The sequence below is a fragment of the Thermobia domestica genome, chromosome 9 (assembly GCF_964235325.1).
Source record: "Thermobia domestica chromosome 9, izTheDome1.hap1.1, whole genome shotgun sequence".
Classification (NCBI taxonomy): Eukaryota; Metazoa; Arthropoda; class Insecta; order Zygentoma; family Lepismatidae; genus Thermobia; species Thermobia domestica.
Genome location: NC_137462.1, coordinates 120,581,749 through 120,594,801, shown reverse-complemented (window position 1 = coordinate 120,594,801; position 13,053 = coordinate 120,581,749). Strand labels below are relative to the sequence as shown.

General features: G+C 35.7%; 1 protein-coding gene across 5 annotated transcripts in view; it reads right to left on the bottom strand.

Annotated features, from left to right (window-relative positions):
* The window catches only part of sgg (glycogen synthase kinase 3 beta homolog shaggy), a 241,100-nt gene that overhangs the window by 212,944 nt on the left and 15,103 nt on the right, over window positions 1-13,053 (bottom strand). The window contains exon 1 of one of the 5 annotated variants that reach the window (XM_081771797.1): window positions 3,033-3,072. The exons of the other annotated variants lie outside the window; for them this stretch is intronic. Coding sequence (XP_081627923.1) covers window positions 3,033-3,036 — 4 coding nt within the window. The 5' untranslated portion in view covers window positions 3,037-3,072. Of the gene's footprint in view, window positions 1-3,032; window positions 3,073-13,053 lie in introns of those variants that run through there. 5 annotated transcript variants of the gene reach the window in all.

The following is a 13,053-nucleotide window of genomic DNA, read 5'->3' as shown; positions in this document are numbered from 1 at the left end:
TGAATGATTATGGATTAATGCGGGCGTCGGTAGCTAGGGTATTAGTTCCCGTTACGATAAGGCCAGTGTTGAAACAGGTAGACGGTGATGATACAAAATAGGAGACCTCTCTGATTTTTGAAGAAAGCAAATTGTGGGGTGCTTTGTTAGCTAGTGCCAAGTGTTATCTATTATAAAGTGTCCAGTGATATGTCGGTAGGAACTGTGTCCAATGTAGTAATTGATTACAGAACTCATAGCAAAACAACATCGGCGAAGATAGATACTCGACGGAAAAAGACGATCAGTGACAAAGATCGCCGAATATTGAGGAGGCCTGTCACCAGGAACCGTAAAGGAAACGAAGGGAAAACACGCTACGAAACACCATCAGCACCTGAAACAATCTGTTGCGAGGACGGAGACCGACGATTTAATTTAATCTGAACATCCGTGGTGGGGATACAATTTCAAAAGCGCTAAAAACGCTTTAGCGTGAAGAAAACGGTGCTTAGAACATGGCAAGTTGACTGCCAATGATTAGAAACGCGTAATATGGTCGGATAAGACTTCTTTGACTTTATTTCCAACAGGCCGTGTTCAAGTATAGTAGTCCCAGAAGCCCAGAATAAGCTGATACCCAGAATTGTATTCTCCTTACTGTAAAACATCGTAGTGGTTCGGGTGGAGTTGTTGTTATAGTTTAACGAACGTCAAGATGAACAACACTTCCCTGTTGACAAATCTATAGACTTCACAGCATTACTGAACACCTGGTCAGTTCTGGACCCAAAAAGCCGTAACAGATATCCTCCTGCATTTTCGTTGACGCAACTGAATGCTGAACTGCATGACGAATAGCACAACATCCTTCTGGAAACTATTCATGAGTTATATGCCTCCATTCCACGACAAATCCAAAGCAATTCTGCAGGCTAACGGTAACCCCACGCCGCATTAAACAGGTAAGTAGTAATTTCATCAGGTGATCATTATTTTGATATGAACTGTGTGTGTGTTTCGACAGAATAGCTCAAAAATTACTGAACCAATTTCCACGGAACCTAGATCAATGATTTCATTAGAATCCCTAATGGTTGAGCTATCTATTATCCTGCTTTTATTTTATGAAACTGTTCAGTACGGTGTAACAAGGTAATTTATTAATTCACGCGCTGGACAAAAAGGTAGAAGATTTCAATGTATATAGGTTTCTTGCTACGGGAAACACGAATATATTCATTATTGCATGCATTTAATAAAGAGAACAAAGGTAGATGACAAATTATTTTCTGAACCGTTGGATGCATGATCACAAAACTTGATAAATGGACGCTTTTCGATATTCAATGAACGATCTTCATACACATACAGGAATTTTTGGAAATTCTTCTCGAAAGAAGTGGAAGAAAATCAGTATAACAGGCACATGAAGAGCCACATGACAAAGGGTTTTTGGAAACGCAGCACGAACAACTCATTCGTTGTACAACGTGTGCAAAGGAATGGGACGAGAATTCAATACGATCGACGCAATTAAGGGGAGATCTTTTCCGAAACGCTGGACGCAACTGATGAAATTAGAAATTCTGTGTATTCAATACACAAAATAAGAGTATTCTTTCTTTGACTATATTAACGAAATTTTGCCTTCAGAAGGAAGAGAAGGAATTTAACAATTGTTACATGCTTTTCCTGAATTGTTACATGTAAAACCACGAAATTCATTACTTCCTTTTGATACATCCAGTGGCGGCTCTTGATGGAAACAACGTTGCTAATAGTAAAATTTTATCGTTGCAAACTAAGGGAATCAGTATACGTTTTATTGGTACACACCGTATACTAGAATTACCACCTGTTTTAAGTTTTCTAGTCTTAGTTTGTAATGATAAAATGCTATTTTTTTTTTTTTTTTTTTACCAGTGTGACTTCCCTCAAGAGTCACCTCTGGATATATCATTCATTTGGACAAACTGGAAGTTCCACGCCAAGAGTTGGGAGATGAAATTAATATAGCAGACCAAAGGAGAGAGAAGCGTTATCTGAACCTATGAATACAAACGAACGAAATTTGAGTATGGGACTGTTGGTAGAAATATATTACATTGATTTGCATGAATGAATTTCACTCAGAAGAGGTAGAGAAAGAGTAAATTTCAGTATCATTACATGCTCCCTCAGGGTTGTTTGAACAAAGATTTTAAAAAATAAAAATTGAGTACGTAGACATTTGATATATAAATATGAATGTCCCATTCATTTGAACGAATGTTGGAAACTACTCCAAATTAGTGCGGGAAGATGGAATTTGACTATTAAATAATACCACGTGTTTCCTTTAAACTGTTATGTATGAAAGTGCGGAATTTCACGTAACTGGCTTTTTAATACACTGAATATTAACATCTCAATCACGTATACAAATTTAATGTGGGAGATGCAGATGAGGTTTCTATTTAAGCTGGAATGCTTGGCAATTTTGAGGTGAAAACTTCCCGGAACTATAATGACTGACTCCCTTCAACAAGTCTGTCAAGCTAGATATCAAAGGGTTATGAATGTTTTTTTTTCTTCTTTTTCTGTTTACATTAACTCCTACAGGGCAACGAATGAACATTTTGGATCTATGTGAGCCGCGATATCGTATGTTGAGAAGAAAGCAAAAAACCTGGCTCGGAAGTACTGTTAAATTCTTAAAAAGGAACACAAGGCAATAAGTAGAACAAGTGCAGAATGTTATAATTACAGATATTCGCTATTATAAAAAGCGTACATTTAAGCGTTTGGATTTTCAATGTATTCATTGAGAAGGAATTGAACAGTCCTCGATCCGCCACTACCGATAAAAGCAGTTTTTATAATCCCATACAGTTTACATAAAAGGTACTCCTTAACCTTCTAGCACACTAAAAGAGACCACAAAAACAAACACATAGAGGGGAAGCTCAAGCGCAACTACCCGAAAGAAATCTACTTGAAAGAGTGCGTAAGAAGTTGGCCTTTCTAAGCACATATACAGCTGAGGGACTGTATTTTCAATGACAGCCTACCCATATTAAGTCCAAATTACATAGAAGACTCACGGAATATGGTATTCTAGAGGGACGAAGACTCTGAAAAGAGAAGAATACAACCTCGTTATCACTGTGGCAATAAGTAATGTACAACACACATTCTTAATTTAGCACGATAGAAGTAGTAATCTAATCCAGTTTGTGCATCACATTAAAACAAACCATCACGTTATTTAACTCGAAATAATGAACAGTTTATGTAACGATCGAAAGAAACATGTGAAACTCGGAAAAACTCCCATATTTAGATATAAGATTTCTTGTGGTTATTAATTCGAACACATTTAATAATACTTAACATCCATGTTACGTATTAAAAATGGAGGAAAAAAAAACTTCATTTGATCGCTCATGCAAAGTGTTCATGATACAATTTAGTACTTGTACAATAAACTTTCGATCCGTCACTAGTATCAAATTTAAGTCTTACATGTTTCCTTTTTCACATAAACAAAATGGGTTAACGTATATTTAGAACAGGTGATAAGATACAAGATTAAATATCCATGAAAGGTTTTTTTAGTATTCCACCACGAAATAACTTAGATAATACATGTAGGGTGCATTTACATGGTCATAGCGTCCATTTCAGCACTGCGGTTATGTGCGAGTGGGTCTCATCCAAACCAAATGAGCTATCACCAGGAATCGAACCCGGGTTTCCCGTGGCGAAGGCACGTGCCCTAACTATTTAGTCAATGAGTTCACAAATGCAAACGTGTCCAACAAGGATGAGATGTGACGGTACCAAGTACAATGGAAGTAAGAGCATGAAGAGCATATTCAACCATACGAACAACAATGTGGTCAGCTGTGTCATATTGGTATTCCATACAGCCGATCTGCTACAACATAATAACAGCACAAGCATTACAAATTCTGAACATATCTGCTCGGTGTTCACCAGTGTATTAAATAAATAAATAAACTTTTAAAAAGTTGTAATTTGTTTCACACTACAATCTTAGGTATGCCTATATGACGTGAATCTTCAGGAACCATTACAAACTACGGCGTTATTTAACTCGAAATAATTAACAGTTCATGTAACCATCGAAAGAAACATACGAAACTCGAAAAAATTTCCATATTTAGATATAAGATTTCTTGGGCTTGTTAATTCGAACACATTTAACAATATTTAACATTCATGTTACGTATTAGAAATAGAGGGGGGGGGGGGGACTTCATTTGATCGCTCATGCAAAGTGTTCATGACACAATTTGGTATTTGTACAATAAACTTTCGATCCGTCACTAACATCAAATTTGAGTCTTACACAAAAACAAATATTTAGACATGTATTTAGATCAAGTGATAAGATAAAAGATTAAATATCCATGAAACTGCTTTTTAGTATTCCACCACTGAAAGTAGTGGAAGTATGAATAGAAGCTTCCTTATCAGTAGTTCTATCGCAAGTACTATTGCCAAAGACCTGTGTTGATCCTCATGTTGACAAATTTTAAGTTGGTCTCCGTTGTGGATGCAGTTAATATGGTGCTCTTATACAAGTCTAACCTGTGCAGCTATCCAAAAATTGTTTCGTGTTCTATGTCTGCGAGAATATATAATGAACCACTGCAACTAACAGATAAGCAACATTTACGTGTTTCGTCCCACTAGCAGTAACCTACTCAATCACGGATAAAAGTCGTGGTCATGTAATTTGTATCCCGAGTAAAACTGCAGTTGCAAAACGATAAATTTTAACTAACCAATTAGTCTATTAAAATAATTCGAAAACTCGCTACCCAACACGTTCACTAGTAAAATTTTAGACGTACTACAACCAGAATCTCTATAACTTACAACTATCTGAATAAACTAAACTTATACACGATACTGTAATATGAATTGTGCCACATTTCTTTTGTCAAGTGTAGGCACGAACGCAAAATTCTTCCCTAAACATCACATCATAGATATACAATAACAATAAAATAAAGAAAATATCAAGTGATAACGACAACTACCGTAGTGCATATCTTCTGTAATTCTTTACACTGCACGTCAACTAACCATATACTGAGTTACGTACAGTAAAACCTGATAAGTCACTTGGTCCTTTGCTTCATTTACCCCTGTACAGCTGAAAGCAAGTGCTAGATTTTCCTTTGACAATAACTAATAAACTGATCGCTCTAAAATCATATTTCAATACGTATGCAGAATTACGTTCTCTTTAACGTCAAGAAAATCATTCAAATTAGTCAACTTATTCCAACTTTATTGACAGAAGAAAATCTAGCAATATGTGAAAGCACGTATGGCTTCAACTGAATAAAGTCGAACCTGAACATTTTCTATAGAACTGAAATTGACCAACCTTCTTCGTTTTAAAACACAGTGAAGAAAAATAAACTCGAGTATACCAATAACACACTCACAGTTCAAAACGAACACAAAATATTCAGAAATATATGAACAGCGTTCGAAATTCATAGTTGCCTTTAAAAAATCTAGTAAGAGACATTGATAGAATGAATATTGAACCTCTCCGCTGTTTCTTACGATGTGAAACAATGGTCTTGATTACATAAAAGATATGAAGTTGTTTTGAAAATTTTACACTAAATATTTTCATTAAATACAGCAGAGAATTGTGAGTTTTGCAGGTATAAAATAAACAAACATTTACAAATCTAAGATCAATTTGATTATATTAAGTATGTGCTTTATCAATTCGTGTACAACACGCATGTGAATTGAGAACAGCAGCAGCACTATTTCAAGCAGAATTAAGTACTATTTGTCCTGATTTTATAGCATTTCTTGCAGTTTTAAATTTGCATGAATACTTTTCAGTTTTAATTAGTATAAATATCGGAGACTTATTTGTTATGTAATTACTTTAGTATTTTGTACTACAAATTATCATTACGATAATTATTATTTTACGTAGAAAAAGACTTACAACAGAATTGTAGGAATTAGTCTGAGGAATATGATTGGAATGAGAATCAAGGAGAGTATAAAACTGGATAATATTAAGAAAATTCAAGTTTAAATGAGGTAAGGCAAGAAACATTTCATTATATGTGACAGTCGTCTTGTGTCAGTTAAGGCATGTATATACAGAAATATTTTTTGTTATGGACCTTCCTCTTGCTTTACATTGGTTTTTAGCTAAGGCTCGAATGTTTTGAATTTTGCTTTCAACATTTCACTGCCAGTAAACTAAACTTGAAGTTCTGCTTCTACAACTGAGGTCATCCACGTATCAATTCTAATCCAGAAGAAATAAAACTGGTTCGTGTTTATGAATAGACATAGAATCAATTGCAATAGGTCTCCTAATACCGGTCTTAGCCAATAGATTGTATTTTTGCTCGATGTCCCATAAGATAGGTCTCCCGCAGCGAATTATCTGATATCTACACTTACAATAAATCTGGCGCGCAAAAACCTGCACTTGAAAATATTTTGCTACTCGTTTTTGTTTCCCTCTCTTCTTTCTGGGTCAAATATGTGATCCTAATACATAGTGTTATGGGTAAATAAAACTCGGATCTTTGGGTTCGCATCCCATTTTATTATTATGATTATTATTATTCAATTTAATGCCCCACGATTATAAACCGAAGCTAAGGAAGACGATGATAATGAATGAAAATGATGGAATCAAGGAAGTGGGAGGAAACGAGAGAAACTCCGAGAGAACCAAAACCATGACGTTTGTCCATTTGGCGCGAACTGTGATCAAATCAGGGACCCCACACATCAGAGGTGAGCGCTCTACCACTGAACGGCCGCGATCCCTCCCATGCCAGTGCGCTAAATACTATCCTACCCAGTTCTCCAGACCAGCCCAACATTTTCACTCCTACTTATATAACTCAAGAATTACCAATATAATAAGACAGACTCAGTATTCGGGGTGATCCTCAGCCCAGTAAACATGTAATTTCACCTACAATGAGTTAGGTTTTTGAAAATATCAGTTATAAATAGGTATGTTTTTTATCAAAATGTAATAAAAATGTGAAATACTTAAGCACGGCATTTAGCACAGAAATTAGAAAAACAAACTAAAAATAAATATAAGAAAACCCCAATTTTCGCAGACGTTGCAGATATGCAACATGTAGAAACAGAGCAATTACAGGTCAAATCAACACAATTTGAAAACAAGTTACCTTAGCATATCAGATTGTTATGAAATTTGCATATTCATATAGACTAAGAAAAATACCAAATTTCAACTTTATATATCGACCGGTATTGAAGATAGAGCTACGTAAAGTTTGGAAAAAATGCCCAAAATAGCATGTTCAATGTATTTTGAAATTGGAATTGCAGATCTCCTAGTTGAGCTAGCGAGCTTGCTCAGGTGTTATTTTACAGCTTTTTTCATGTGCTTTCATGTAGTATACATCATACAGCTAATACAAATTTTTATTTTCAAAATCAAAATCTTACTTCAAAAATTTTCAAAAAGTACATATTTTAAAATCTTGAAATTAATTCCATGAATAGATAGTATTGTTGTAAAGCACCTGGCAAAATATGAATTTGGGATGATAATGGGTTCATTGTGGAAAAAATTTAAAACTAACACTATCCATTAATACCGAATACCTAGCTGAAAAATACACGAATGCTTTTTTTTTTTTTTTTTTTTTTTTTTTTATACTTGTGGCAATAAATATGAACACTAACATGAACAGTACAGTAATGGGTCTAAAACATATCATAAAGACATGTAATCTGCTGGCTATACTTATTACCTCATACTTTAAAAACTAACTTAAAGCAAGTTAAAGTGCTGATACTTTTGAACTTTATAATAATATTAATACAAGTTTCACAATTAAAAATGTTACTGTAAATAAACGTGGTTTGTAAAAGGTATACAGATAGCACTGGTAAAACAACAGGGTTGGCTGGTTTAAACCAGGTTTATATATGTGTGTGTGTGTAAACAAAAAATCTAAAAACACTTCATACAGGACACGTAAGTTTGGCCCTCCACTGCCCAACACGTGTTGCGGTTGCCGAGCGTCTTTTGTTTGGTGTGAAAGTGGTGCGGTAAAATGGGCGACCTCAAAGACTTCCAAAGAGGCATGATCGTTGGTGCCCATCTGGTTGGAGCTTCAGTGGCAACAGTTGCGAACACTGTGGGGGTACCCAAAGACACTGTGTCCAATGTCACGAGGGCATACACAATACATGGGCAAACGACGTCTGCAAAGCACAACAGTGGTCGAAAGACAATACTGTTAAATAGGGACCGGAGGGCATTAAAACGAATTCTAGCAGCTAAAAAGAAGACAATTGCAATGAAAATGACCTTTGAACTCAATTCCGGCGTACAGGACCCAGTTTCATCGAAAACAGTGCGACGGGAACTTCATAAAATGAAAATTCATGGCAGGGCCGCTATCGCCAAACCCCTGGTCACAGCAGTAAATGCGAAAAGGCGTATCCAGTGGTGCAAGGACCACAAGGCGTGGACTCGAGCAGTGGAAACACGTAATGTGGTCCGATGAATCGACCTTCACCTTGTTTCCAACAATCGGTCGTGTTTACGTATGGAGAACACCGTCGCAGGCCTATGATACAGACTGTCTGCTCCCAACTGTAAAGCAAGGGGGTGGTTCTGTTACAGTTTGAGCAGTGATATCGTGGTTTTCTGCAGGTCCCATCATAGACCTGCATGGAATGATTAATGCTAAGGCGTATGATGCCATTTTGGGGGACCAGGTTCTACCCATGGCCCAAATATTGCTCTCTGATGGTGATGACATCTACCAAGATGATTTGGCACCCTTTCACGCTGCAAAAACGGTGAAATCATGGTTTGAGGAGCATGACCAGGAGCTATCATAACTCCCCTGGGTCCCACAATCACCAGATCTGAACATAATTGAGCCATTGTGGTCTGGGTTAGAAAGGTGTGTTCGGTCTCATTACCCTCCACCACAATCCCTTAAGGAACTGGAGCATGTTTTGGAGGAACAATGACACAAAATTCCACACACCACGATTCAGGAGCTGTATATACGCCCATTCCACGTCGGATCCAAGCTGTTTTGAACGCAAAAGGAGGCCCTACACCATACTAGGTATGATTTTCACACTTTTGCAAAAGTTTTAGATTTTTTTGTCCAACCCTTATATTTATAAAACAATGCAAAAATGCCACAAATCGTAATCACAAATGCCAAGTGAATTTCATAGTTACGTTTTCACATATCAAATCATCTGTGTTAGCTGAATGTAATTTTCGCCTTGTTATTAAGGGGGCCCGATGAGCCCACAAAATTTCTACCACGTGGAAACCGAGTTGTGGTTCAGATGCCACTTCAAGCAATATGTCGAATCCTTCATAATCTTGCTGTTACATAAGGACGTTAAGCCTAAACAAACCAAACTAATTGAAGCGGCTTCAGCGGGTAGGCATGAGTTCATTGGTAAGCAACAGGGAGCCTTCCTTAACTACACAAAATAAAATCTCAAAGAATCAGAATTTGTTGTCATCTGTAATTTATCTGAAAATTATAGTACAACGCTACAAGATGAAGCACAGAGCTACCACTGGACAAGCTAACAGGTCACAATCCATCCTTTTATTTTATATTTCAAACAGGAAAACAAATCAACATGTTAAATATGTAGTGGTTTCTGATTGCCTAGAGCACAATACAGTTGCTGTTTACACCTTTCCAAAAGACTCATATCATTTCTGACATCCAAATTTCAAAAACTTCAAAACAAGTTTTTTTTTTATTTATTTATTTTATTTTATTTTTTCCGATAGGTCTACCACGCAATACAAAAATACGAAAAAGATTTTGAACTTCTGCTTTCATGAGGCAGCTTTTAAAGTGGAAAGAGGGTGGTACTTCTCGGCTATAGCACATGGCAAAGGGTCTTGCGATGGAGTAGGCGGTTCAGTAAAGAGAGTGGCAGCTTGTGCTAGTTTGCAAAGACCCTATGACAATCAAATTCAAACCTCAAGACAACTTTTTGAGTGGACAGTAGAAAACATTACCAAAGTAAATTTTGCCTGCTCAACCCAAGAGGAATATACTATAACTAAAATGTTCCTGGAAAGTCGCTTCGATCAAACACTGACTATCAAAGGAACACAACAATATCATGCATTCATTCCCAAAACTACATCAACATTATTGGTGTAACACTTTTCAGATAGTTTGCCGGGTTAAGTGTCAAAATCTCCAAATAAACTTCAATTGGAAGAAATATCAGGCAATGTCACCACTGTCTATGAAGGAAATTGGTGGTTCAGGTATGTTCTACAAAAAAATGAAGAAGAACTTGATGAAGTAAAAATAACTTTTCTTCATCCACCTGGACCATCTCCATCATTCTCATATCCAAGAAACGCTATGTTGTGTGGATGTCAGAGCCGGATTAAGGGGGGCTTAGGAGGATTATAGCTCCGGGCCTCCACTCTGATCAAAAATTCAACTGGCTATCTAACAAGAATCATGAAGACACAATCATCATCATAAAATAAAATATGACCAAAAATATTAAACATATTCCCTTAAATTTCCTACTGTATTTTCACAAAAATGTATTATGTGAAGTCAGCAGGGGCCATATTTCTTTTTTAAGCCCCAGGCCTCCAGAAAGGTAAATCCAGCCCTGGTGGACGTTCTGACAAAAGTGAATCCTGTAACTCCCGATGAAAGAAGTTATGTTTCCCTTGAAAGTGATGTATGCCGAACAAATGTGGCTTTTTCAAATTTCAAGTGATAAACATATCCTATTACTTATTGAAAAGTTTTACTATGAAATCATCTGCACTCTTTCTTCAGATTATAATTTTTACTTTTACAGATGTGCAAAACTTAGTATTCTTGTGTTATTACCCTACGTACAGACTATTCCTTAAAAATAAGTATTAGTTTTGAATTTTTTTAAACAATGAACCCATCAGCATCCCAAAGTCATATTTTGCCAGATGCTTCACAACAATACTATCTATTCATGGAATTAATTTCAAAATTTTAAAATATGTACTTTTTGAAAAAAAATTTATTTTGATTTTGAAAATTAAAATTTGTATTAGCCTATATGCTGTTGTATACCACAGAAAAAATGCTGTAAAATAACACCTCAACCAGTTCGCTAGCTCAATTAGATCTGCAATTCCAATTTCAAAATACATTGACCATGTTATTTTGGGCATTTTCCCCAAACTTTACATAGCCCTATCTTCTATACCGGTCGATATATAAAGTTGAAATTAGGTATTTTTCTTAGTCCATCTAGAGGGCATCTATGTATCAAATTTCATTAAAATCGGAGATGGTGAGGTTATGTCACTGTGTTGAATTGATATGGAATGACCCAATACTTTTATATTTCACCCAATTTATGTAAGTTTTTGTAAATACTGTAGTACTGCTTCAAATAAATTGCGAACTTTATTCCTTCTGAGAAAAATCAATCGTAAACCTTTACAAGTTTCCTATAATTAGTGGGCAAAAAGGATTAACTTGTATAATTATCATCATCTAGCATCATTTCACACTTGGTCATACTGCTTACTTTCTTCAACATGTGATTCGCCTTTTCAGATATTCTAGGCAGTGACAAGAATTACACAACATTAATTCCAGTAATGACGTTACATCGTCAGCGAAATAGGATATAAAAATTATTTTGAGGTAGAACGTAGAAATGAGTTTACGTTTACAGTGTTTCTGGAAAGTATGTCTGTGAAGATGTACATTACACTTTAGAAAGCTTTACAGGCCCTTACTGAACCATTTGGACAACAATATGAGTACTGATGAGTAAATGAAATCTTACAAAGGAAAATATTTGTCTAAACTTTGCATCAATGGCAAACGTATCTGCTTCGGATAGAAATCCTGGAGTCTAAACTCATCAAATAACTCTCTCTTTACATTCAACATTTACACCGGTAAAGCTGAGAAATGCATAGTGAATCACATGGTGAAAATATTGTCATGTAGTTATTAAAAATGGTCGCAATTCCTTCTGATACCAAAATCTATCTTCACAACCTCCTTATTGTTCTTTTGTATCGCGTGAGACAAACTGAGTTTATAGCAACTGAGACTGTGGGAGAAAACTGAACAGCTCAATGTCCTTTGCAGAATTCAAAATATGTTACAAAGATATGATTATGGATTTGGCATGAGGAATAAGTTTAGAGAGTTCTACGCTGAAATGGAACTCTCTGTTGACAGGCTTCACTTTACAACCAATTGGAAAAAGTTTCTCGATACTTTCTTTCAAAAATGATCAAAAATGTATAGTTAACACAGAGCAATATAATTACAATATGGAAGGTGTTAATCAACTTGATCATTTGGTATCAAGTGCACAATAAGCATTACTAGTTTAAAAAAAAAAAAAAAAAAACGGTGGTCGATCTTTAAATTGTATTATCTATAGTAAATCCTTGGAATATATGGCACACCACACATGAGTACAGTGGTTCCCAACCTGAGAGAAGGGGGGAGGGGCAAGCTATGATAGAACTAAAATATGAAATTACAAACAAAACAAACTTGTAATAAGCATTTACACACACACACACAAACACACCAAAAAAAAGCTATATGTTTTGCATTTTGTCTTTGCAATTCCTATTCAAGATTTCTACTTTATTAAAAACTAAGTAGTTATCCAAATTATTATTTATAAAACTATCAAAAAGAAGTAAAATGCTACTCCAGTGTATACGATGGAGTTCAAAAACTTATCAAGTGAGGGCAAACGAAAAACTCAGTGTGATGGTTGACATTGCTTCTCCTTCACAAGTTTCTTGAGAAGTTCGATAAAGCATACTTGAGATCACTTTCCACTTCCAAACAGTTGCAATATTTAGATTTTATTGTGGTCAACGTCCCAATTCCTGATTCACAAATGTAAGTTATCGAGAACTGAACAAGAACTTTTAAGGCTTCTTTTACTACTGTTTGGTAGACTGGCAAAAAACAAATCCATAATTTTTCAAAAGATGCTGACCGAAACATTTCTTTGATA